General features: G+C 36.0%; 1 protein-coding gene across 1 annotated transcript in view; it reads right to left on the bottom strand.

The window, feature by feature from the left end:
* Positions 1-22,952, bottom strand: part of LOC108738893 — a 73,255-nt gene that overhangs the window by 13,180 nt on the left and 37,123 nt on the right. The window contains exons 2-4 of the mRNA XM_025974558.1: positions 9,448-9,666; positions 6,969-7,194; positions 2,402-2,591 (exon numbers count right to left, since the gene is read on the bottom strand). Coding sequence (XP_025830343.1) covers positions 2,402-2,591; positions 6,969-7,194; positions 9,448-9,567 — 536 coding nt within the window. The 5' untranslated portion in view covers positions 9,568-9,666. The remainder of the gene's footprint in view (positions 1-2,401; positions 2,592-6,968; positions 7,195-9,447; positions 9,667-22,952) is intronic.

The following is a 22,952-nucleotide window of genomic DNA, read 5'->3' as shown; positions in this document are numbered from 1 at the left end:
CTATGTTTAATTAAAAACGAGTACAGAAAAAATACAAGTTGCAAAAATATACCCATGTAGATACTCAGTGAATTGAATAATTGAATTGCATTGGATGAACTGCTTGAATTGAATGAATTGAAATACTTGAACTGAATAAAATTAATTGAGTCTTGAACTGATTTTCTTGAATTGCTTGAATTGAATGCGTTGAAATACTTAAACTGAATGACATGAGTGAATTGAAATACTTTTCTTGAACCTATTTCTAATTAAACATAGTTCAAGATGTTAAAGTATTTTGTTTGAAGACAACAACATCTAAACATTGGTCCTGCGAGCCGGATTTAGTGACGCGAACTTATTTTGAAGTGTATTTTGTATTCACGGAACTTCGTATGTACGAACTTGAATGTTTTGATGTTGTTGTCTTCAAACAAAACACTTCAGCACCTTGAGCTACGTTTAAGTACAAAAAAAATACAAGTTGCAAAATGGTCACTAAAATGGAATTGGATCAAATTCATTCAGTATCTACAAGTACAAGTACAAGTCTGTACTTGTTTTTAATTAAAGATAGCTCAAGATATGGAAGTGTTTTGTTTGAAGACAACAACAACTAAACAGATGACATAAACCATGTAGGTGTATGCATTTAGGATATACTTGAGTTCACTAAAAGAATATCGTTTATGACAACAATCGGATAATAATTTATTAAACAAATTTTTCTGTTTGTTAATATGATTTGCATCTTTTGATAAAAGCAGCCCAACTCGCTTATAACGAACACGGGCTATAACGAACACTTGGTTTAAACGAACGAAATTAACGTTTAATTAATTAATTAATTTAAACGTGTGTTATTTATACTTGGATACAACCAAAACATTTTTAATGATCGATCGGCTTTAGCGAATATTTTTTAACCGGAAATTAGCAGGTTCGATCGCTTATAACGAATCAATATATTTCCTTCGGAATATGTGTTATTGTGTATATAAAAGTTTGCTATTGTTTTATCAATAAAGATACAAATGAAAATCTCCAATAACGATAACCCAGTTATAACGAGCAAACTTTTTGTCCTTTGGTGTTCTTTAAAACTTTGTTTGAAATTTGCATACCCTATCTTTCTTGGTCAAAAAACAACGTCCAGGGTTACGACATTCGGATTTAACCTACTTATCTTTAGAAGTCATCACTAAATTATAGGGGCCCGTTGTGATTAAAATAATGTAATATAAGATCAAGGTCCTCGTTCCGAAAAACCGAAATTCAGTTTCTTCCAGTTATATTTTGATTTAGCAAATTTAAGCCATAGAAAGATTATAATTTATCCGTAGGTATTAAAAAGGCAAAAATTAACTAGTAGGTTGGTTGAAAAGATTTTTGACGAATTTATTCCACCCCTTCCAATGATCCTTTTTATCTTTACTCTTTGATGTCTGTATAAATGCTGCTCCATTAGGGAGTGACCTGTCTTAAAGACCACAATAGGTAAAACATGTTCATATTGAAGTCACATACAATTAATGATAGGAAAAGACATAAAAAAATTACTTCAAATCTTCGTTGTTGAAATGTCTATATTAATATTTTTTAATATTTCAACAATCACGTTGTAAAAATATCCGAAATTGACCAAATTTTAGATCAGCAAAGGCAATAAAATAAATTTGAAAATTTATTTTTTATCCACTACAAATTACCTAACATTAATGACAAAAAACAGTTACTGCTGAAACACCCTCGCCGGGAATCGAACCCAGGACGAATCAATGCCCTAACCATTATTCTACGAAAGGTAACGGTAATAACAACCCCGAAAGGTACTTATTAAGTCACAAATTCGTCTAACTAAAGTTTTTTAAAGCACACCAACAAACCTTCCAAATTGATATAGAATCTGAGATAACTTTTGAAATCACAAAAGATGCCTGTTTTTAGAATTTTACATTACCTTCAAGGTTTTCCATAAGAAATAACAAAATATCCAGATTCTAATCCTAATCTTAAACTTTATCCAATTTCGATTAACTCTACCGTATAGAAGATTTGTAGTAGTTCTTCAACTTAAATTACGTTCGTGTAACTGACACAAATATTGCTGATCACTCATCCCTAAATAGAAGGAGAAATGAAATCACGCAGAGCTAATTATGATATGCAGGATATGCAGTGCAATCCCCAATTTCTTTGTAAGAAACAAGATCATTTAGAAAATACACTCATAACCGTTTTTAATTAAAGAAAAAGAGCAGAAAATAGCTCGGCATTTTTCCCACTGTTGCGACACACTCTTCATTAACCACGGCACTCACAAACAAAGGAAAAAACAGCCGCAACGAAAGCACTTGTAAAACTAACGAGACGAATGTCCTTTATCCTTGTGTATATAAGTACGTCCCTATAAACTTACATGTCTCCGTTTTTGTCATTCTGACAACACCAAACCTCCTGGCTGTAGGCTGGCGGATAGGAAACTTCTGAGCCGCAATTCTCCTCAGACGGTAGGAACTGGAAAGTTTCGGGAATGTCCGAACTATTTTTACAAGGATCGCATTCCTTTTGGCACGAACATTCTGACCTCTCATGGCGATTAGAATAATCTGGAAATAAATAAATCCTAAAAAAACTATGGCTTATAAATTCATCTAAACTTCAACTAAGCACATCAGTACGGGTGAAAACCGACTTCAATGACGACCTTAATACCATATTTTATTTTATAGGGACAATCAAGCATTAATGAATCCTCTATCACTCGTAATCTTTTGTAAAAATTACTTTATACCTAATCTTGTATCGATTTTACACATTTCTCTAAAAAGGGAACGCAAACTTATTTATAAAGGTACAGAAAAGATAAATTTTTAATTACAAAAGCATAAAAATCATTACCAGACTTTTACCACACGGAATACTTCTAAATTTCCTAACAGAAATTTCTAGAGACGAACAAATGTACGCAAATCTTTCGTATCTTTTAAAGAGTTCAATGGGAGATAAATTATTTCAACTCTTAATTCTAAATAAATTCAAACTACGATAAAAAAATAATTATTCTAGTGTTGCCATATTTTTGTAAGTTACTGTCGGTCATTACAGTTCATTGATTTACGAGGCAGAATACTTTTGAAGTTCCTAACAGATACTTCCAGAGACGACAAAATGCCTGCAAACCCTTATTTCTTTTACTATCGCATTTAGAAGGGAATTATTTCAACTCTTAATTTAACATACACAAAATGATAGAAGAACTTCAAACCAGGATAACATATTTAATTTTTACAGAGTTTCAAATAGAACGAAACACCTGTGATTGTATTAATGCTTATAAGCGGCCATCTTTAGTCATTTATTGTTATGGTATTGTTGCCGCTGTCGGCCATTACGTTTTTCTCATTGTTGCCGGTGTCGGCCATCATGTCTCTTTAATTGTTGCTATATTGTTGTCATATTGTTATAAACTACTGTCGGCCATTACAGTTCATTGATTTACGAGACAGAATACTTCTGAAATTCCTAACAGATATTTCCAGAGACGACAAAATGCCTGCAAACCCTTATTTCTTTTACGATCGCATTGAGAGGGGAATTATTTCAACTCCTAAATTAACATACACGAAATGGTAAAAGAAATTTGAGCCCCGATAACATAAATAATTATTATGGAGTTTTAAATAGAACGAAACACCTTTGGTTCTATTAATGCTAATAAGCGGCCATCTTTAGTCATCCATTATTGTGGTATTGTTGCCGTTGTCGGTCATTACGCTTTTCTCATTGTTGCCGGTGTCGGCCATCATGCCTCATTAATTGTTGCTATATTGTTGTAAGTTACTGTCGGCCATTACAGTTCGTTAATTGTCAACTATCAATCAGCGAATACTTGGGAAGAACGATGCGTTTATAATTTTTAAACGCTATGAAGGTAATCTTGAAATGTATTTAAGTTGGAGACTAAGATGAAACGAATACAAATGACAAATTCCTAACCAAAAGAAATAAAACGAAAAAGGATTTCCTGAAAGCCATTTTCTGAGTAAAAGTGTTACATAAATAAAAGCCCAATATCGTTTCTAAACCTTTTCCGACACGGTATAAAAGGAGTTGTACAGTTCACTCAGATTTTATATGCCATTCGTGTTTTGCGTGGGTATATCTCCATATTTTTTACGAATTGGAATTCATATTCTCACACGTACCTAATCCAAAAGTAAAACGGAAGTTCAACGTGCCGTGACTTCAAGTCACATATTCCCCCTTATTGAAATTACTTTGGGAATAAAAAAAGAAAAGTAAATATCTACTATAGTACGTTTGAACCAAATGGTGAGGAATTTTGAATGTTATATTGGGCAGGTTTCTACTTATCAAAATTAGGTCATACACCTCTTAGTCTCGATAGCCTTAAAAGAAGTTTAGGTTAGGTTAGGTTAGGTTAGGCAACGATAGAATTACTGGTTGCCTATTTGAATTCTATGAATCAATCAGTTCAATGAAGCAATAAAAATATATTTCTTTTTGCTTGAAATTCATTTGTGACTACTAAAGTTGTATTTTACCAATTTGTGAATTAACCTTAACAGACAGATATATGTGATACAAAACTGTTCAAGAATTTCACAAAACGCCCTCACGTATGTACACGAGAAACTGTGTCTCAACTGTTTTAAATTGAAATCCCTTTCAAACGGTTTCACATGAATTGTGGCGTTGTTTGCAGTATGATGCACAGTAAACGTGAAAATAGACGCTATCGTAGACAAAGACGCGGCTATTATTTCTTCTTATAATGCAAGGTACCTATCCGCAACAATGCTTGTATACCTACCCATTCTTCTCATTAAGTGCATAAAGGTGCATTAAAGTTTGATGAAATGAGAATTTGGAGATTTTTCTAGACGAGTTGTGCAATTTGCATTTACGAAACATAACTCACGCAGATGCACTTAAAGCTATCTACTGAAGGCACTCTAAAAGGAAACTATATAGGGCAGTATCAACTTGTTCTCCAAAACAAGCAAAAATAGAAGAGAATGAAAAGTAGTTTTCTACATAGAGCGCAGACATTTGCGAAAAAAATCAGGGTCACGTTCGATATGCACACAATGGGATAATATTCCCACTTTATTACTTACAGATTCATACAGTATCCATAGATTAAGTTCTTGATCAGAATTCTGTCAAAAGTGGTGGATATCATCCTCACCGAACGGCTTGTCCCAGAGGTCTAGACCATTGCTTAGCATTCGGGAGGACGACGGTTCTATTCCGGGTCTGTCTGCTTTGGTCCAAGTTTTTCTGTGGTTTCCTTGGATCATTTAGGCAGTAGTACTCCACAGATAATCTTTCATTCTCTTCTGCCTTCATTTCGTCCGTCTCATCTTTCTCACTTGAACCACCACCCACCCAATCTCACGATTCCTGAAAGAAGGCTGAAGAGGGCCTTCCGCCCTACCTTCCGGTGTAGTCCGGAGGGACTGCCCGCCCCCCAAGATGCCATATAGTCAGTTTCGATCTTATTGCATAAAGTACTGAAAGCAGTCTGCACTACAGCAGCGTAATCAAACTCAGAGATAGATAGGAAGTGTGTCGCTTTATCCTTTCTCTCCAAACAAGAGTTGGAGAGATGCGGCTGAGGAAGTAACAGCAGATAGAAATGATTTAGCATCTATCTCTTCCGCTGTGGTAAATGATAAAAAACATTTGGATGTTTCATTCCCACCAGCTACTCATATTGATGGACGAACAATTCCTCGATACTGCGCGAGAGGGCACGATGAAAGGCCTTCTTCAGCCTCCTTTTAGATATCGTGAGAATGAGTGGGTGACGATTGGAATGGGAAAGACAAGGGAGACGAAATGGAGATAGAAGAGAGTGAAATATTATCTCTGGAATGTGACTGCCCCAGAATTTGCCTAAAAGATCCAATGAAACAACATAAAAACTGCGACCAGATGGACAGGAAATTGAACCAGTGTTCTCCAAAATGCTAAGTAATAGTCTAAAACCCTAGGCCATGTCGTTTGGTGTGATGTAGGATACTCTCTCCAGGATTCTATTGCTGTATGGTTCCGATAGAATTGAAACTGCTACTAGTTCATAGTAAGATTACGATAGATAGCCTAGTCATCGCTATCGTTGAAGATTTACGTATTGATGAGAAGAAACAAGTTTGAAATAATGATAATCTTCTGACGGTTACGGCAGAGAGCTTATTGTTTTATTCAACAGGCGTGCACATAGACTGAAGCTCCTGCCATTTTATTTTTACCAAGGATTTGGACATGAGACGGGCCGCCGCGAAATTCGTAGGAAAAATTGCTCAATTTTCTCCAGAGAGTCATAACTGGTGATGAATCATGGGTTTATGGTTATGGCGTGGAAACCAAAGCTCAATCATCCCAATGAAAGCTGCCGCTAGTGCCAAGACCGTAAAAAGCGCGCCAAGTTAGGTCAAATGTAAAAATTTTGCTCACAGGTTGTTGTGTTCTTGTCACAGGGTAGGACTGTTAATAAGGAATAGTATCTGAAGTTATGCGCAATTCGCGCGAAGCAATCGGCCAGAAACGCTCGGATTTATGGAAGAAAAAAAACTCATACAACTCTGCTTGTACACGAATTTTTGGGAAAAAAAAACACTCATAATGCTGCACCGTGTTCCCCAGCTCTGGCCCCCTGTGACCTTTTATTGTTCCCGAAACTGAAGAGAATCATGAAAGAACGACGCTACGCTACGATTAAAGTTTATATCTTTAATCGCAGCGTAGCGTCGTCCTTTCGGCATCGAAAGAGGAACTGAATAAGATCACCAAAAATGATTTTTTGACGCGCTTGAAACTCAAAACTCGCAATACTGTTTGAACAGACCTCGTATTTTAATTGTCTTACAGAAAATATCACCAATGACATGCATAAGCCTGTATAAGTGACAAGCTCACACCTGTTTAAAACATTTATTTTTAAGAAATTCACTTACGTTTTCTTTTGGACCGTTTGTAATCTTTTGAATCACTGTCGTCACTGCTGTAACATATTTTTCTTCTCTTATGATGTGGCGAATGATGATCGTGTTCGCCTAGTGAAACGGCCTCTTTATCTTTTGATGAAACGGTGGATGACGAGGTTAAACGCCAACGGTTGATTACAGATTTTGGACTTGAGTAAAGACTCGAGCATTTTCTGTCGTTCTTTATGGCATTGACCTAAAATAAAAAAAAGGTGTGAAAGCATTTTACTATTAATCAAAAATTAACCCTATCTTTATATTCGCTCATTCCCTACTTTTCTTTCCTTGCATACCAGTATTTATGTTTTACTTTTATTTATTTTCATACAATACTGTTTTGTCAATACCCCCTCCATTTTATTTAAGGCTATCTATCTCTAACTCCTTCTTGCTAGATGCTAATACTAGTAAATAATCTACAAATCTAAGCATAGTAATCTATTAACCCTGTATATCTATCCCTACAGTTGTCCTGTCTTTAATGATATTTATCCTGTCTTCGATCTATGGATTAAAAAAGACGGGTGAGAGTGAACATCCTCTTATGTCTCCCTTTCTAATATTTACTTCTCTACGTTGCTGCTCTAGCTTTACAATAGGTTCAATACCACGGAAAATCATAAAAATGCCGATTTTAGTCTTAGCTTTGTAGTTTTCCATCTTTGTAGAGAAACAATTTAGGAAAAAAACATTTGGAAGAAAATGATGAATGAGCTCGTATAGTAGGTACTTAGCGACATGAATACAAGAAAAATTATCCTTTAGAATCCTGTAGTTCATTCATCACTCTGAAATCTTACATTTTGACAATAAATAAAGCAAATTACAATAAATTACCATTTGCTGATGATTCTCGAATAAAGTCATTTAAATGAGAAAATGAAGTGTTAGAATCCTATGTAAATTCATGCAAAGATAGTTTTACAGATCTTAATTGCATTTTAATGTGGAATGTAATCTGCTATGGTAACAAGAAATTTATTTCAAATGATAAAATGAAGATGTTACAGAATTTCGGGTCGTAATTTTATCGTTTTGCACTTAAAGGCAGCGGCACAAGACTAACTCAGCACTGGTAAGGGGTAACAATTTTCTGTTGTTGAGGTAAATAAAACAAATTGGAAAATACGAGTATTTATGTACACGTGGTCGAAATTTTACTTCTTTCTACATATTTATTTACCCAATATACATCTTATATGTATAAAAGAAAGTCGTGTTAGTTACACTATTTATAACTCAGGAAAGGCTGAACCGATTTGACTGAAAATTGGTGGGGAGGTACCTTAGAACATGGCATAAAACGTGGTATAAGAAAACGCAACTGACAGCAAAACGAAAAATTTATCAGTCAAAATATCAGTCTAGCCGTTCATTTGTTAAAAATTGTAGAACAAAGTGAAGAGGAGTTGCGATGTTTAAATGGAATATATACTATTTGTGGTCAGATTTACTTGAAACTTGGTCTTAATGGTCTCTCATGTAATTTCTGAAAGATCTATCTCGACATTTTAAAAAAAATTCAACTTCCTGGGGGGGGGGGTAAAAAGGTGTTGCAATTTTTGTTTGGGACATACTTTATTTGTGGTTGAATTTACTTGAAACTTAGTATACGTATATGCCCCGAGATAAAAATGTTCAGTCTCTCAGAGTCTCTGAAAGCGAGACTCGAGTTTCCGTCTTACATCGAGAGACTGGCGAGAGACTGTCAAAAAAACTGTTTCGCGTCTCTGAACGAGAGACTCAAATCTCTGAACGAGAGACTCGAATCTCTCAATAAAGTGGTGTCTCGATAAACATGGTTAAAATTCAACATATTTCACAGATCCCAGTCTTCCTACGAGAGACTCGAGTTTCTCAATTTTTCACTTTTATTCATTCAGTCTCTCTGTGAGAGACTCGAATCTCTGAATTAACAATTTTATCGTTCGAGTCTCTCATACAGAGACTGTGAGAGATCCATAAAAACACCTAGGCAATAACTGAGGGACTGTGAAAGAGTGTGAGAGATTCTCTCAGAGACACTGAAAGACTCTGAGAGACTGGAGAGAGACTGAAAATTTTTGTCTAGGGGCTGTTTGATATTATAAATCAAATGAAGAGGTTGCAACGTTTCCATGGGGTATATTTTATTTGTACTCGGATTTACTCGAAAGTTGCTCATTCTTGGAATTAAGCAAATACGTGTTTTGGCAATTTTTAAAAATCAACCCTTAAGGATGGAATGTTTTTGCTACGTTTGTATTTGAAATCTAAGATGGCGACATTACATAAAATTAAAACGTTGTAAGGGTGAATTGGGAGTTAAAAGGTTTTATAGAGAAACAATATTAATTTCTGCGAGCGAAGCCAAGGGGGAAAAGCTAGTATAATAATATCGTTACTTGGGGGAAAAGGTCATTGCAAATGTTTTTTAGGTAGAAATTGAAAAGTATTACTATCCAATTACCTTATTTTGAACGAGGGTCTTAAGGAGAGCTTCGAGCCGTGTAGCTTCCAAATAGGTGGTATTTTCGACAAATTTGGAACACAAATCTTCAGTACTGACGGCTTTATCTGCCACTTCCATATTATGTGGCTTCAATGGACATCAGCAGGCCCTTATAACGAGCTAGAAGTTAGTTGCTCAGATACGGTTTCAAGTCTGGAACTATACTCCATGAAACATCTGGAACAAAAGGTCATAGGTCAATATATTGCATTCACGTTATATATGTTAGCCTAACTCAACATCACATTTTCGAAAACAAGGAAAAGTTGTTCTGCATTATTAATTATTTTAAGTCATTTCCTTTAGAGCAGCCAAATAATTAACAAGGAAGTTAGTAAATGATTTATTAATGACTTGAAGATGTAATATATGGTTCAGCTTTGTCTAAAGCTTGAAATAGAATGCTGAAGTGGTTATAGTTATAAAATCCGTTTGCTTTTGGCCATCTGTTTTGACTTGTAAATTAAAAGACGAATTTTAAAAATTAAATAAACTCTTAAAATTTCCACTGAATAATATTCAAACACTGCATGGCTCTACCATAAGATCTTTCTAATTCTATCGCTACTCGTCTCCTTCAATACGAGAACATTTTAATGTCTTTATTACATCATCAAAATTACCTTTTTCGAGAAACCTCCGGATGATATCTGATCGAATAAATATCAACAATAAAGCTTTCTTTTTTACTTTATGTCTGTTATGTTACGAAAACACAAAAGGAGTTTTTCATGTTGTGGATAAAATATACCTTTAGTCTGCTTTCTGCCAATCAAATTCTAACTGATGTCACATTTATTTTCGACGACAAAGACTGAAAACCCCGAAAAACTTTTTCATTTAATCATTTGAACAAGAACGTTACCGAAAAACGTCAATATCGTTCTTGCATGGGTTTCTAGTTTTCAACAAACCTTAACAGGGTTGACAATGAACTCAAGCGATTCTGTTGTTACTAAACTACAAAAGGGTATGTTTTCGTTTTTTTGTGCCGATTTCACTCAATTTGTTTTTTTTGTAAAGAAACTGTTGCCTGTAATGGCATCATTCCAATTGTTCATAATACTTAAAGACGGTTGTTATAACTAAAAAACAATTTAAAAGTAGCCTATAAACACTATTGAAAACCTTCTCTTTATGCATGTTAACAATTCCATCGTAATCTGTTTAGCAGACAGACCTAACTGTAATTAATGTCTCAGTGGTATATAAATAACGATATGAGTTTGATATTAAGGCTAGGGTAGGAAAAGGCAACACTAACGAAATTAATGTTACTATGATAATGTCCTTAAAGTTTATTAATTTATTGATGTGAATTAATGAACAACACGCAAAACTAACATCTAGTCCTCTGTTTAGTTACCCGAGTTAAAAATATTGAGTCTCCCAGAGTCTCTGAAAGTGAGACTCGAGTCTCCGTCTCCCATCGAGTGTCGCTGAGAGAAACTGTCGAGAGACTCGAGTCGCTCATAGAAAGATCCTTATTTCGTATCCAGTCTCTGAACGAGAGACTCGAATCTCTGAACGAGAGACTTGAATTTCTCAATAAGTGGTGTCTCGATAGACATGGTGAAATTTTTCTATGTTCAACATATTTCAGAGATCCCAGTCTTTCTACGAGAGACTCGAGTCTCTCAATTTTTCAGTTTTATTCATTCAGTCTCTCTGTGAGAGACTAGAATCTCTGAATTAACAATTTTATCGTTCGAGTCTCTCATACAGAGACTGTGACAGATCCATAAAAACACCTAGGCAATAACTGATAGACTGTGAGAGATGCTCTCAGAGACGCTGAAAGACTCTGAGAGACTGTAGAGAGACTGAAAATTTTTGTCTAGGGTATGTGTGTTAGTAAGCACGTGGCTAGTTCAAGGACGGAATCAGAACTGATGCTGATTCTGGCCTCGGCGGTTATAGCTATTCGCTGATTAGGGTGAATTCGGAACCCAAGCAATGGAGACAGTAATCCACGGTTATATTATTATATAATCTCAAACATTGTACGGATAAGTTTTCTACCATAATAACATCGAATACTACAAAAAGTTTGAAGTAGTTAAATGCTTTTTGTTAGTTGGAATACCAATTCGGACTTACCATATCATATATCATTTAAATTGTTAGTACCGAAACGATAATAATAGATAGTCAAGTATTAGCATAGCAAAAAGGACTTACAGTTTCTTAAGCACTACATTACGTGACATTTACTGTTCGAGAAATGTTTGTGATATTTCAACTTGTTATTTTGGTTCCATCAGTTGAACCATCAAAATAGAAAATGACTTGATTTGCAGAGATTGAGATTAAGCTATTTCAGTTGATTTCGCGCATCAACGCTACCTATTTTATATGTCTGTTTTTTATAAATCCAGGGAATAGGCAATAAAGTTGTTTTTACGTCTCCTAAATTTTTTATTGTCGACTACATTTTCAGTGGTAGAGATAAACGCAACTGATCGTTCTTCATAAAAAACCATTTGTTTACAACACCCCCAGGATAATTACAGATGAAATTGAGACAATCAAATATTTACATCAATTCGTTTTTCTGAAATGCAATAATTTTATTTTAGTATCTGTATTTGCGAAAATATGCGTTTTTTCTGTAAAAACCTAACCATTGTATTAAGAGAACCTTTATGCAAATGAATTTGACAATACTACGAAAATTGTTTTTATACTTAACACAACACTGAAAAAAACTGAGTGACTTCACAAAGCAAAGGCCGTCGGATCAGGATGTTTTACAAGACAGCTGAAATACTACGAGGGTGGATTGATAAGTTTCCGGCCTAACCAAGAGATGACGCCACTAGGCCTACCTTGAGGTGACATTCTATAGTACCATCCTGGGATAGCTTGTAGCTATAGTTTCAGCCCGATCTCCTTGCTAGTGTAGGTTTGACAGCACGCTGAACAAGACGCCTCTGTGGTTTTCGTAAAAATGGAAAAGCAGGAAAATCGTGCTGTCATCAAATACTTTTATTTGAAGGGGTTAACGCCGAAGGAAATTAAAAAAGAGATGGACTCAACACTGGGGACATCCTCCCCGTCATATTCAACCGTTAAGCAGTGGGTTTCCGAGTTTAAAAAGGGTCGTGTGAGCACCTCTGATGGGCCTCGCTCAGGACGCCCCGTTGAGGTCACAACTCCAGATATGATCGAAAAAATTCATCAAATAGTGCTGGGAGACCGCAGATTGAAAGTGCGTGAGATAGCTGAGACCTGTAAGATGTCATATGAACGTGTGCAACATATTTTGCACCAACATTTGCATATGGAAAAGCTCTGTGCAAGATGGGTGCCGCGTTTGCTAACAGTCGACCAAAAATTGATTCGAAAAAACATTTCTACCGCAAATTTGTCATTGTATAAGCGTAATCCAAGCGAATTTTTGCGTCGATTCGTAACCGTTGACGAAACGTGGGTCCACCACTACACTCCTGAAACCAAAGAACAGTCTAAACAGTGGATTGGACCAGGGGAACCAACTCCAAAGAAGGCAAAAACAATTTTTTCGGCGAACAAGGTTATGGCTACTGTTTTTTGGGATGCAAGAGGTATTATATACATTGATTACCTTGCAAAGGGTAATACTATCACTGGTCAATACTACGCAGACTTATTGCAACGTTTGAGCCACGAGGTGAAAATTAAACGACCTCATCTGGCGAAGAAAAAAATCTTGTTTCATCACGATAACGCACCAGCGCACACGTCAATCGTTGCGACGGCTAAAATCAACGATCTAAAGTTTGAATTGATGCCGCACCCTCCTTACTCTCCAGACCTAGCCCCGAGTGACTATTTTCTGTTCCCTAATCTCAAAAAATGGCTTGGCGGTAAGAGATTTGCGGACAATGAAGAAGTAATCGAAGCTGTAAATGGTTATTTTGAGGAGCTTGACGAATCAGTCTATAGAGATGGCATTAATAGACTGGAACACCGCTATGAGAAATGTATCAGCCTTGGAGGAGATTATGTTGAGAAATAAAAAAAAAAAATTTTTAAAAACCTTGTTTTTCTTGGTCAGGCCGGAAACTTATCAATCCACCCTCGTATATTAGACATTTGAAATTCAATATTAAATATTAATGTTAATATTCATCTTTAATTTTTATCCACTGCATTGATGCATACAGCCCGGTTTCGATTCCTGACGAGGGTGTGACAATAGTAACAATTTCTACTAATTAACTTGAGGTAATTTATAGTAAATAAAAGATAAAATTTTCTCATTAATATTTACAATTTAAGTAACGAAAAAATCAATTTTGCTTTCAATTTTGTTTTTCCAATTTTTTTTCTTAACGTTTCAACTTATCTCATAAATACTTTCGTTCTTTTTCTATTCTTGAATCTCAACAATAATTCCTATTTTTCGCCATCTACGATTATTTCCTTAGTCAAAACGTTTAAACTGTTAGTCAAAAGTTTATCGAAACTATTAAGCGCGGATAACGATTTGGATTTTTTATAGATCTCATCCGCGCGCCCCATGTAGTCTTGATAAATTACTTACCTTATCTCATAAATACTGTCGCTCTTTTTCTTTTCTTGAATCTCAACAATTATTCCTATTTTTCGCCATTTACGATTATTTCCTTAGTTAAGACGTTTAAATTCTTAGTCAAAAGTTTATCGAAACTATTAAACGCGGATGACGATTTCGATTTTTATAGATCTCATCAGCGCGCCCTATGTAGTCTTGATAAATTACTTACCAAACCGTAGAAGAACCAACAACATAAACGATATTATTAATTGGTTTACGTGCCTATTACGTATAAAAGCTACATCGTCGATTAAAAACTAATAAACACTTTTTTCTTTCATTCCCACTTGCTACTAATGCTGGTAGGCGGGCACCCGTACAGTCCCTCCGGACTATGCTAGAGGGTAGGGTGGAAGGTCCTCGTCAGTCTACTTCTAGGAATCGTGGGTGAGTGGTGGTTGGGAAAGATGAGATGAACGAAATGAAGACCAAGGGGAATGAAAGGTTAATTGTGGAATATTACTGCCTCGCCATTTGTCTATGGAATCCCAGGAAATGAAAGAGAAGCATGAACCAGGACAGACGATGTCCTCCCGAATGTCAAAGGTCTAAACCTCTAGCCTTTGCTGCTTGTTAATAATGTGCATAATAATACACTAATTGGGCCTACCCAAATTTGGGACGTTCAAAGGCTTCACGGAACTTCGAGCCTGGATCGTCTCATTTCTCATGAGACGGCGAGACACCCCAATCTCTAGTTACAAACCCAATTGCATACAGAAATGTGTCTACACTAACAAAGAAGCGATAAAAATCATTAACATAAAAGAAAATACCACAACTGGCGAAGTAAACGCCATCTGTAGTACGATACTACATTTTAGGATTACGTATGCTCCAACAAGGTCCACGTGTGTGGATATCTACTTGCTGAAAACGAATCCCGGCGTAGCAACCTCAACGTGATAGGCACGTTACCATAATCGAATAAAATAATTCGAAGTGGTCTGTATTCTTTCGAAACTGCCAGACGCGGGTCGCGACTTCGATCTTTTTGGATCTCATCAGCGCGTCGCAGACAGCTCCGACAGAACACAGACCAACTTTTATTATGGTAACGTGCCTACCACGTTGAGGTTGGCTACGCCGGGATTCGTTTCAGCAAGTAGATATCCATACATTCAAATGGACCTTGTTGAAGCATAGGTAATCCTAAAATGTAGCATCGTACTACAGATGGCGTTTACTGCGCCATTTGTGGTATTTTCTAAAACGCACTGTTAAGACAGCAGGTAAAAGTTGGTCTGTGTTCTGTCGGAGCTGCCTGCGACGCGCTGATGAGATCCAAAAAGATCGAAATCGCGATCCGCGTCTGGCAGTTTCGACAGAATGCAGACCACTTCGAATTATTTTATTAACATAAAAGTCGGGAAGTCACCGATTCGATTCTTAATCTGCCTTTTCCTGACTCAAGCTTCTTTTTGTGGTTTCTTTGGATCATTTAGATTTAGACAAATCCTTCTCTACTCAAACAACCACCAGTCACCCATATTAATGGTCCCCAACGGAAGACTAAAGGGAATCTCCTGCTCTACCCTCCGGCATTGTACCAAAGTGTTAGTGGCTGGTGAGAACGAAACGCAAACATTTTTTAGTTCATCCAATTTTTATTTTATTCAGACGTGTTAGAAACAGAATTAATGGTATAATTTACTATCTTTTTCTGCAGAATTCTCGAAGCGAACAGATTGTTTTGTATTATCTGCCTCTGGCCATGCGAAACGGCCAAGTGAGCTGTAATCCATTATTTCCCGAAGACAAGAGTCACGTCTGTAATTACGTTAACGACTCCGAGCGTTCCAAATAATACGAATTTCCCATAGGGTGTTGCCATTAATCTAGTGGCCGAGAATTATCCGATGAGCTATTCGTCCAAAAATAGAACAAAAAGCGTAACAGATCAAGAGACATCTTCTACTAGTTGAGTATTTTCAAGTGGACCCCTTGACATCACTTTGTTTAGTTGTTTATTTAGACACGTAGGGTACCTACAACCCCATCCGATAATTATTCTATGCAATGATACCAGACGCGCGTAATTATATGATTAAAATTTTTTAAAGGATAACAAAAACTAACTGTGTGTACGTACGTTTTTGGGGTCACTGAATCCAAATCCGAAGTCAATTTAACCTCAGCACTCCAAAAAACACTACAAAATCGTCACCGACCGTCATCTTTTCGTATTACTTAATGTACATCAAAAATTGGTTCATGGTGAGAGATTAAGCAATAAGTACTCTTTCAGTATTTTGATTACGGGGTTGTACTGTTATGAAGTCATAATATTTTAGGATTAGGGATTTAAAGTACTACGAAGTTATACATTTAGCGGAATAGATGATTGGCTACGGGTTTTAGATTTAAAATTACCGTATGTAATGGTTTTAGTGGATTTGGGACAGTTTGTTGGGGTTGGGGTTGTGTCTAAAGTCTGATGTGCTGGAATTAAGTGGAGCTTGAATTTGGATTAAGCGACCCCAAAAACATATGCTACTCATAGTCAGACCCCCAGGCCGAATTTTTTAAACAGTTTTTGTGGATTTCGAAGGGTTCCTCGAGGTTATGTCCGAATTTTGACGTGATGGGTTTAAATTGACCTCAGATTGGGATTAAGCGATTGCAAAATCATATAATATTCATAATCGGACCCCCAGGCGGAATTTTTTAACGGTTTTGTTGCTTTCGATACGTTTCTTGAAGTTATGTCCAAACCTTGACGTGAAAGGTTTAAATTGACGTCGGATTTGGATTAAGCGACCTCAAAAACACATATGCTACTCATAGTCAGACCCCCAGGCCGAATTTTTTAAACAGTTTTTGTGGATTTCGAAGGGTTCCTCGAGGTTATGTCCGAATTTTGACGTGATGGGTTTAAATTGACCTCAGATTGGGATTAAGCGATTGCAAAATCATATAATATTCATAATCGGACCCCCAGGCGGAATTTTTTAACGGTTTTGTTGCTTTCGATACGTTTCTTGAAGTTATGTCCAAACCTTGACGTGAAAGGTTTAAATTGACGTCGGATTTGGATTAAGCGACCTCAAAAACATATAATACTCATACTTAATCAGGCCCCCAGGCCGAACTTTTTTAACGGTTTTTGTGGATTTCGAAACGTTTCTTGAGGTTGTGTCCAAACCCTGAGGTGATAGGTTTAAAATGACCTAGGATTTGGATTAAGCGATTTTAAAATCATATAATATTCATAATCGGACCCCCAGGCGGAATTTTTTAACGGTTTTGGTGATTTCGATACGTTTCTTGAAGTTATGTCCAAACCTTGACGTGATATGTTTAAATTGACCTCGGATTTGGATTAAGCGACCTCAAAGACATATGCTACTCATAGTCAGACCCCCAGGCCGAATTTTTTAAACGGTTTTTGTGGATTTCGAAACGTTCCTTGAGGTTATGTCCAAATCTTGACGTGATGGGTTTAAATTGACCTGGGATTTGGATTAAGCGATTTCAAAATCATATAATATTCATAATCGGACCCCCAGGCGGAATTTTTTAACAGTTTTGGTGATTTCGATACGTTTCTTGAAGTTATGTCCAAACCCTGACGTGATAGGTTTAAATTGACTTCGGATTTGGATTAAGCGATTTCAAAAACATATAGTATTCAGACCCCCAGGCCGAAATCTTTTAACTTCTAGTGAATTTTGAAACGTTTCTTAAGGTTATGTCTAAACCCTTTTCTGATGGGTTTAAATTAACCTCGAGTTTGGATTAAGCGGCCTCAAAAACATATAGTATTTATAGTTAGACCCCCAGACGGATTTTTTTTTAAGTTGCTGTGGAATAAGACCCTTGTGGAACTTTACTGATACAATGATACATTAAGGTTGAGTTGCACTCACTTCTCTCTCAATTTATCTTTAAAATAAACCATCTACCGTTAAATTAGTTTTTAATAGATCTAATTAAATCAGTATGGCAGCAATTTCTCTCAATAATCCACAATTTCGAGAACATAAATATGTATGAACGTTAAACAAGGGCGGCTCATCTTTCGAAACAGAGGCTAAGCAAGGGTTCGCTGTGAGGCTGATTGCGTGTGAGGGTTGCTGTATTTTTTATCGGATAAATTCCTATTTATAGATCACTCGCGAAGAGTAAACAACTTCTAAAAGCCACCATAATGTACGCATTTTAGGTCATTGTGAGTCTCGAAAAGGGATCTGTTATGTTGAACTGATAAACGAAAACAAATTCCTTTTATTGTCTGATCCGAGTATATTTGATCTTTATTTGTTTGTGATTGGTTGTTTTTGAATGTTCTTCTTATTTTTATTGTTTCTCGTGGGAGAGGTTCCTCGTTTCTGCAGAAGAATCACGAAACAGTGGTCATTATTCATAATTCTAAAAATAGAACAATATTTACCCCTTAAAAAAAAAATTAATCATTCTGAGAAAATTAAACTGAATACAGCTTTTAGCAAAAGGGGTCGGGATTTGTTTTTTTGACAGTAACTCAATACAATACAATAGAATCAATAGAAATTACGCACTCAGGACATACAATGTGAATAATAAGAGAGGTAGATAACTTTTAACTTATTAATGAGTTCTTACTGTTTCCTTTACATGAACAAACTGAACGAGGTTTCAAGATAAAACCAATTTAGTCCATGAATTTCCAAATCTGAAGGAAGTCATATTTTGGGCAAGTTGGTGGATACGCTTTAAAGCGAACTGCCATCACAAATTTAGTGAACTAATGTTTACTATAATTTGAATATAATTACATACTTATAAAAACTGACTTCAACACTTATTTGAACAAAGTTAACGACAGGAATTGTCATCCAATTTTCAACCCTTAGTGGTAAAACATTATCACAGTTGTAGTTCCTCTATCTATCTGATGGAAAATTATCAAGTAATCAACAGCGAAATGTTTAAAGAGTAGGTACCTAAATCAATTATCAGTAAACAATTAATAAAATCTATGTTTGCATAAACTACTATTATCTCTTCTAATGTTAAGTATTTTGTATTTTTTACCTGTAATACTCAAAATCCCAAAGGAGAGGAAGTGCAAAAATCATTATGTTTTGTCGAATGAACGGCAAATCAAATGACAATAGTTTGGTAAGGGTAGTTTCTTATCTTGGGACAATGAAATTTCTTGACTGGATCATATTATTTGGGACAAATATTTTGGACAAAAAATTTTCTAACAGAAGGAAGTAGATATTTTTTTTATTCCAGCAGTGGAAAGTGGGAGAAATTTCATAACTAACTTCTTGTAAATACCCTTGTCGTATTCACAAAGAAAGAGTTCCGAAGGACATTCCAATCGGAGTACCAAAAATACTTTTGCAGGAATAGCTTTGTGAAGTATTTAATGATGCATGAATTTGCAATGCAGAAACTGAAAAGGGTAGAAATTCAAGGCTGTTGCTTTTTTTATAAAATCTGCAGTATCAGAATAAATAATGTACTCTTAGAAGCTAATCTAAAATTGTAACATTAACGAAAATCTGCTACAAAACCTGAGGCGCTCTAATTAATTTTGTAAGTTCATGAAATTGGACATTTTTCGTAAATACCTGCTTTTACGATGAGTGATGGAACAATAAATGATCTACATAAATTTGGTAACCTATCTTGGGTAATTAAAGTAAAATATATTTATCAACAAACTTTTGTGCAAAGTAGAACCCTTAGTTTTAACTATTTGATCAAGCTATTTAAGCAATCATTTTGATCTACTTTAAAACGTGTTTTGAAGTTCCAATCTGTTTGTCTAACAAAGGCTTCTTGACAGTACTAACGTAAGATCACTTTCTATTGAAGTAATGTCTTTACCATGATATCTTTTTAAAGTTTCTGAAAAAAAATTAGTGCCTCTTGAATAAAAATCTTCGTTTGATGGAGCTGAAGACTTATCATCAAAGACAAATGTTTAGTAAAATCATAAAAACAGAAGATGTAAATAGATTATATTTTCTAATTTAGATAAGACATGACTTCATAATATCAGGATACCTAATTAGGTATTATTTTAGTTAAATTAATTAATTTATTTTACACACTTAATTACAAGTCCTCCACGAAGCTTTGTATGGAGGAGACAACTGTAAAGGAGGAGTTAGAATGAAACCTTACTTGCATGACAATGACATCAAGGAAGCAACAATTGGCGACTTCCCCCGTTGACTGTTTCACCTACTTGTTGGCTTATCTCTAACTAAGGTTGAATTACTTATTGTCGTTTAACATACGTATCGAAGTTGATTGGGGAGGCAGTTTGTCTTTTCGACGTCTCCAGAGATGCAGAGAGCGCGAACGTTGCTACAACTACTCACGGACGTTATCATAGCGCGCTACCCTGTTTCGCGATTAAGTTACACTGAGATGGGAGAAAACTGATTATTGTGAGCGCAACGAGCGAGCTAACAGGTTCTGTGGCGGGAGAGAGCGCGGGTCAGCGCACTAGCGCCTGGATGCTGAGCACGCTGACGTCACGGGATTCGATCCGGGTTATCTGCGCGCCTTCCACTACTATTTTGTACAAAGATCACACCGCCATCGGTGACGACGTTTCGCCCCGTCGTCGTGTCATGTTAACCGAGGGTTGTCCTCTCTCTTTTCGGTCGGTTTGTTGTTGCGCACAGGATAACTACCCATCTACCAGTAGCCCATGAATCTAGTTGGCGCAATATTAATGTAATACCGGGGTTTTTCTCAGGGGTGTCGAAAGATTGGTCAGCATGACACCGTTTTCCACTTTCACGCGGTCAACATCTTTAGTTGTTGCGAAAAGCATGAAGATTGTTACACATATATTTTAGAAGCTTCACCATTATTTTAAATGTATCATACTTTAATAACTAAAGATATTGACAAACAAAGAAGGAGAGAGAAAATGAGAAACATGAAATTCGCTCAAGAGTACAAGATATTATGGAAAGAAGGAGAAGAAAAACCTCATTATTTGAAAGATGAAGGAGTAAAGAGAAAAAACCACCTACAATTAACNTCGCCGAAACTGAGGCCTATTTTGAAGCAAAGGACAAATCGTACTACAAAAATGGTATCGAAAAGTTGGAGGATCGCTATAATCAGTGTATCACCCTTGAAGGGAATTGTGTTGAATAAAAAAAACGAATTTTGCAAAAAAAATGTGTTTTATTTTAGGCCGTGGACTTTTCAATTGACCTGTTATCTCTTCATTTCTAACCTTCTCTATCCACCGTATCCTCATCATTCGCCAATAACACCACATCTCGAACGCTCCTTTATCGAATTTCTAAATTAACCGTTCGCAAGCATCGTGTGACTTCTTTCTGTTAAAGAGACTCGACCCTGCACTATCCCCCGTTTTATATCTACTGCTCCTTCCATCCTGAATTATTTGACATCCTTGTACATACGTCTCTGTACGTTACACGTCCATTTAAAAAAGAACTTCGGTGTAACTATTTCTATATTTTCTTTTTTGGATATTAACTGTTAAAAAGATTGGAAAGAAATATTTAGAAACTGCTAAACTATTTATTATATTTACAAAGGATTTAAAAAATGAACAAAGTGAACGTCTACAATGGTACTGAAAGAATGCTGTCTGTACAACTTAAAACTAACTTAAATACATAAACAGACCCCTGAAGGGATAGAGGGTGGACATGCTGTACCAAGTTAGTACTAATGAACCAGTACAGATATTTTGACCCAAGGGTCCGATAGTAGTACCTGAAGGGCAACAAAACTGAACAAAATAAGACTTCAAAAGTGTCTGAAACATGTTGTTTACGTGGAAGAAATATTCTTGTGAATTCCCACATAACTATAGAGCTATCTATCTATCTACTTTCATAAATAGGGGATATCACGTATCAGCAAGTTAAGTGGGTCGCTGCTGTCCCACTCAACTTATAAACAAGTTGCTATTTCAGTGTGGAGGATAACGATTTTGGGGACACTTCGTAAGTCCACAATAAGGTCCTCCTTACTTTTGGAAGCAAAATAGTACTATATATTACGAATCTAGGGGTTCCCTCGTGTTGTGAATGCTACCCTAGTCAAAAGGTAGGTTGGAAACCATTCGAAGGATAGTAAAAGCCTTTCCTTATAAATAATAAACGCGATTTCGTATTCGGAAAGGAACGTTCTGCTTTCGCCCTAAAATTATGGAAAATTATCGTACATTCGGTTGGAGTATGGTAAAAAATTATTTATTAAGAGATTTTGGAGCAGATGCAGGTACTGCCGCCACTCACTATAACACAAGAAATGACACACTAAATTAACATTGAAATAATCACTAAATTTTCATCCACATTTTGTGATATAGGTGTGCTCACTTGACATACGTGTTCTCCGAACTGTTAAAGTGAAGCGATAAATAAAATTGAACTTTGAATCCACAATTTTAGCGGCGATTAAATCCAACAAAACCGATCTAGTTAACGCAAATCGTCACTTTTTCTTGTCCTCATTTCCCTCAAATTAAAACATCTCACATCCTTACCTATTTGTGACAGTAATCTAATCTCGGTCTACTTCTACTCCTCTAAACCTCTGTTTCTGCTTCTAACATGTCTCCAACTAGTCCTTATGTCTGAGAAGATGTCCTATCAACCTATCTCGCCTATTTTTTATTGACTTCCACATAGTCCTCTATTCTCCTATTTTTTCTAATACTAGGGTCAATTGAAAAGTCCCCGGCCTGACACATAGATGGCGGCACCAGAACTAAATCCATATGATTTTCAGTTAGTCCTAACCTTCAAAAGACGCGTCTATAAATTTGACGGCTGTCGGATCATTAGTTTGTGAATTATAGCATTTTTAGTGAAGCAACTTTTGTTATTGTGAAAAAAATGGATAAAAAGGAATTTCGCGTGTTGATAAAATATTGCTTTTTGAAGGGAAAAAATACAGT

This window comes from Agrilus planipennis, unplaced genomic scaffold (assembly GCF_000699045.2).
Source record: "Agrilus planipennis isolate EAB-ADULT unplaced genomic scaffold, Apla_2.0 scaffold147, whole genome shotgun sequence".
Lineage (NCBI taxonomy): Eukaryota > Metazoa > Arthropoda > Insecta > Coleoptera > Buprestidae > Agrilus > Agrilus planipennis.
This window is presented reverse-complemented; position numbering and strand designations above follow the sequence as displayed.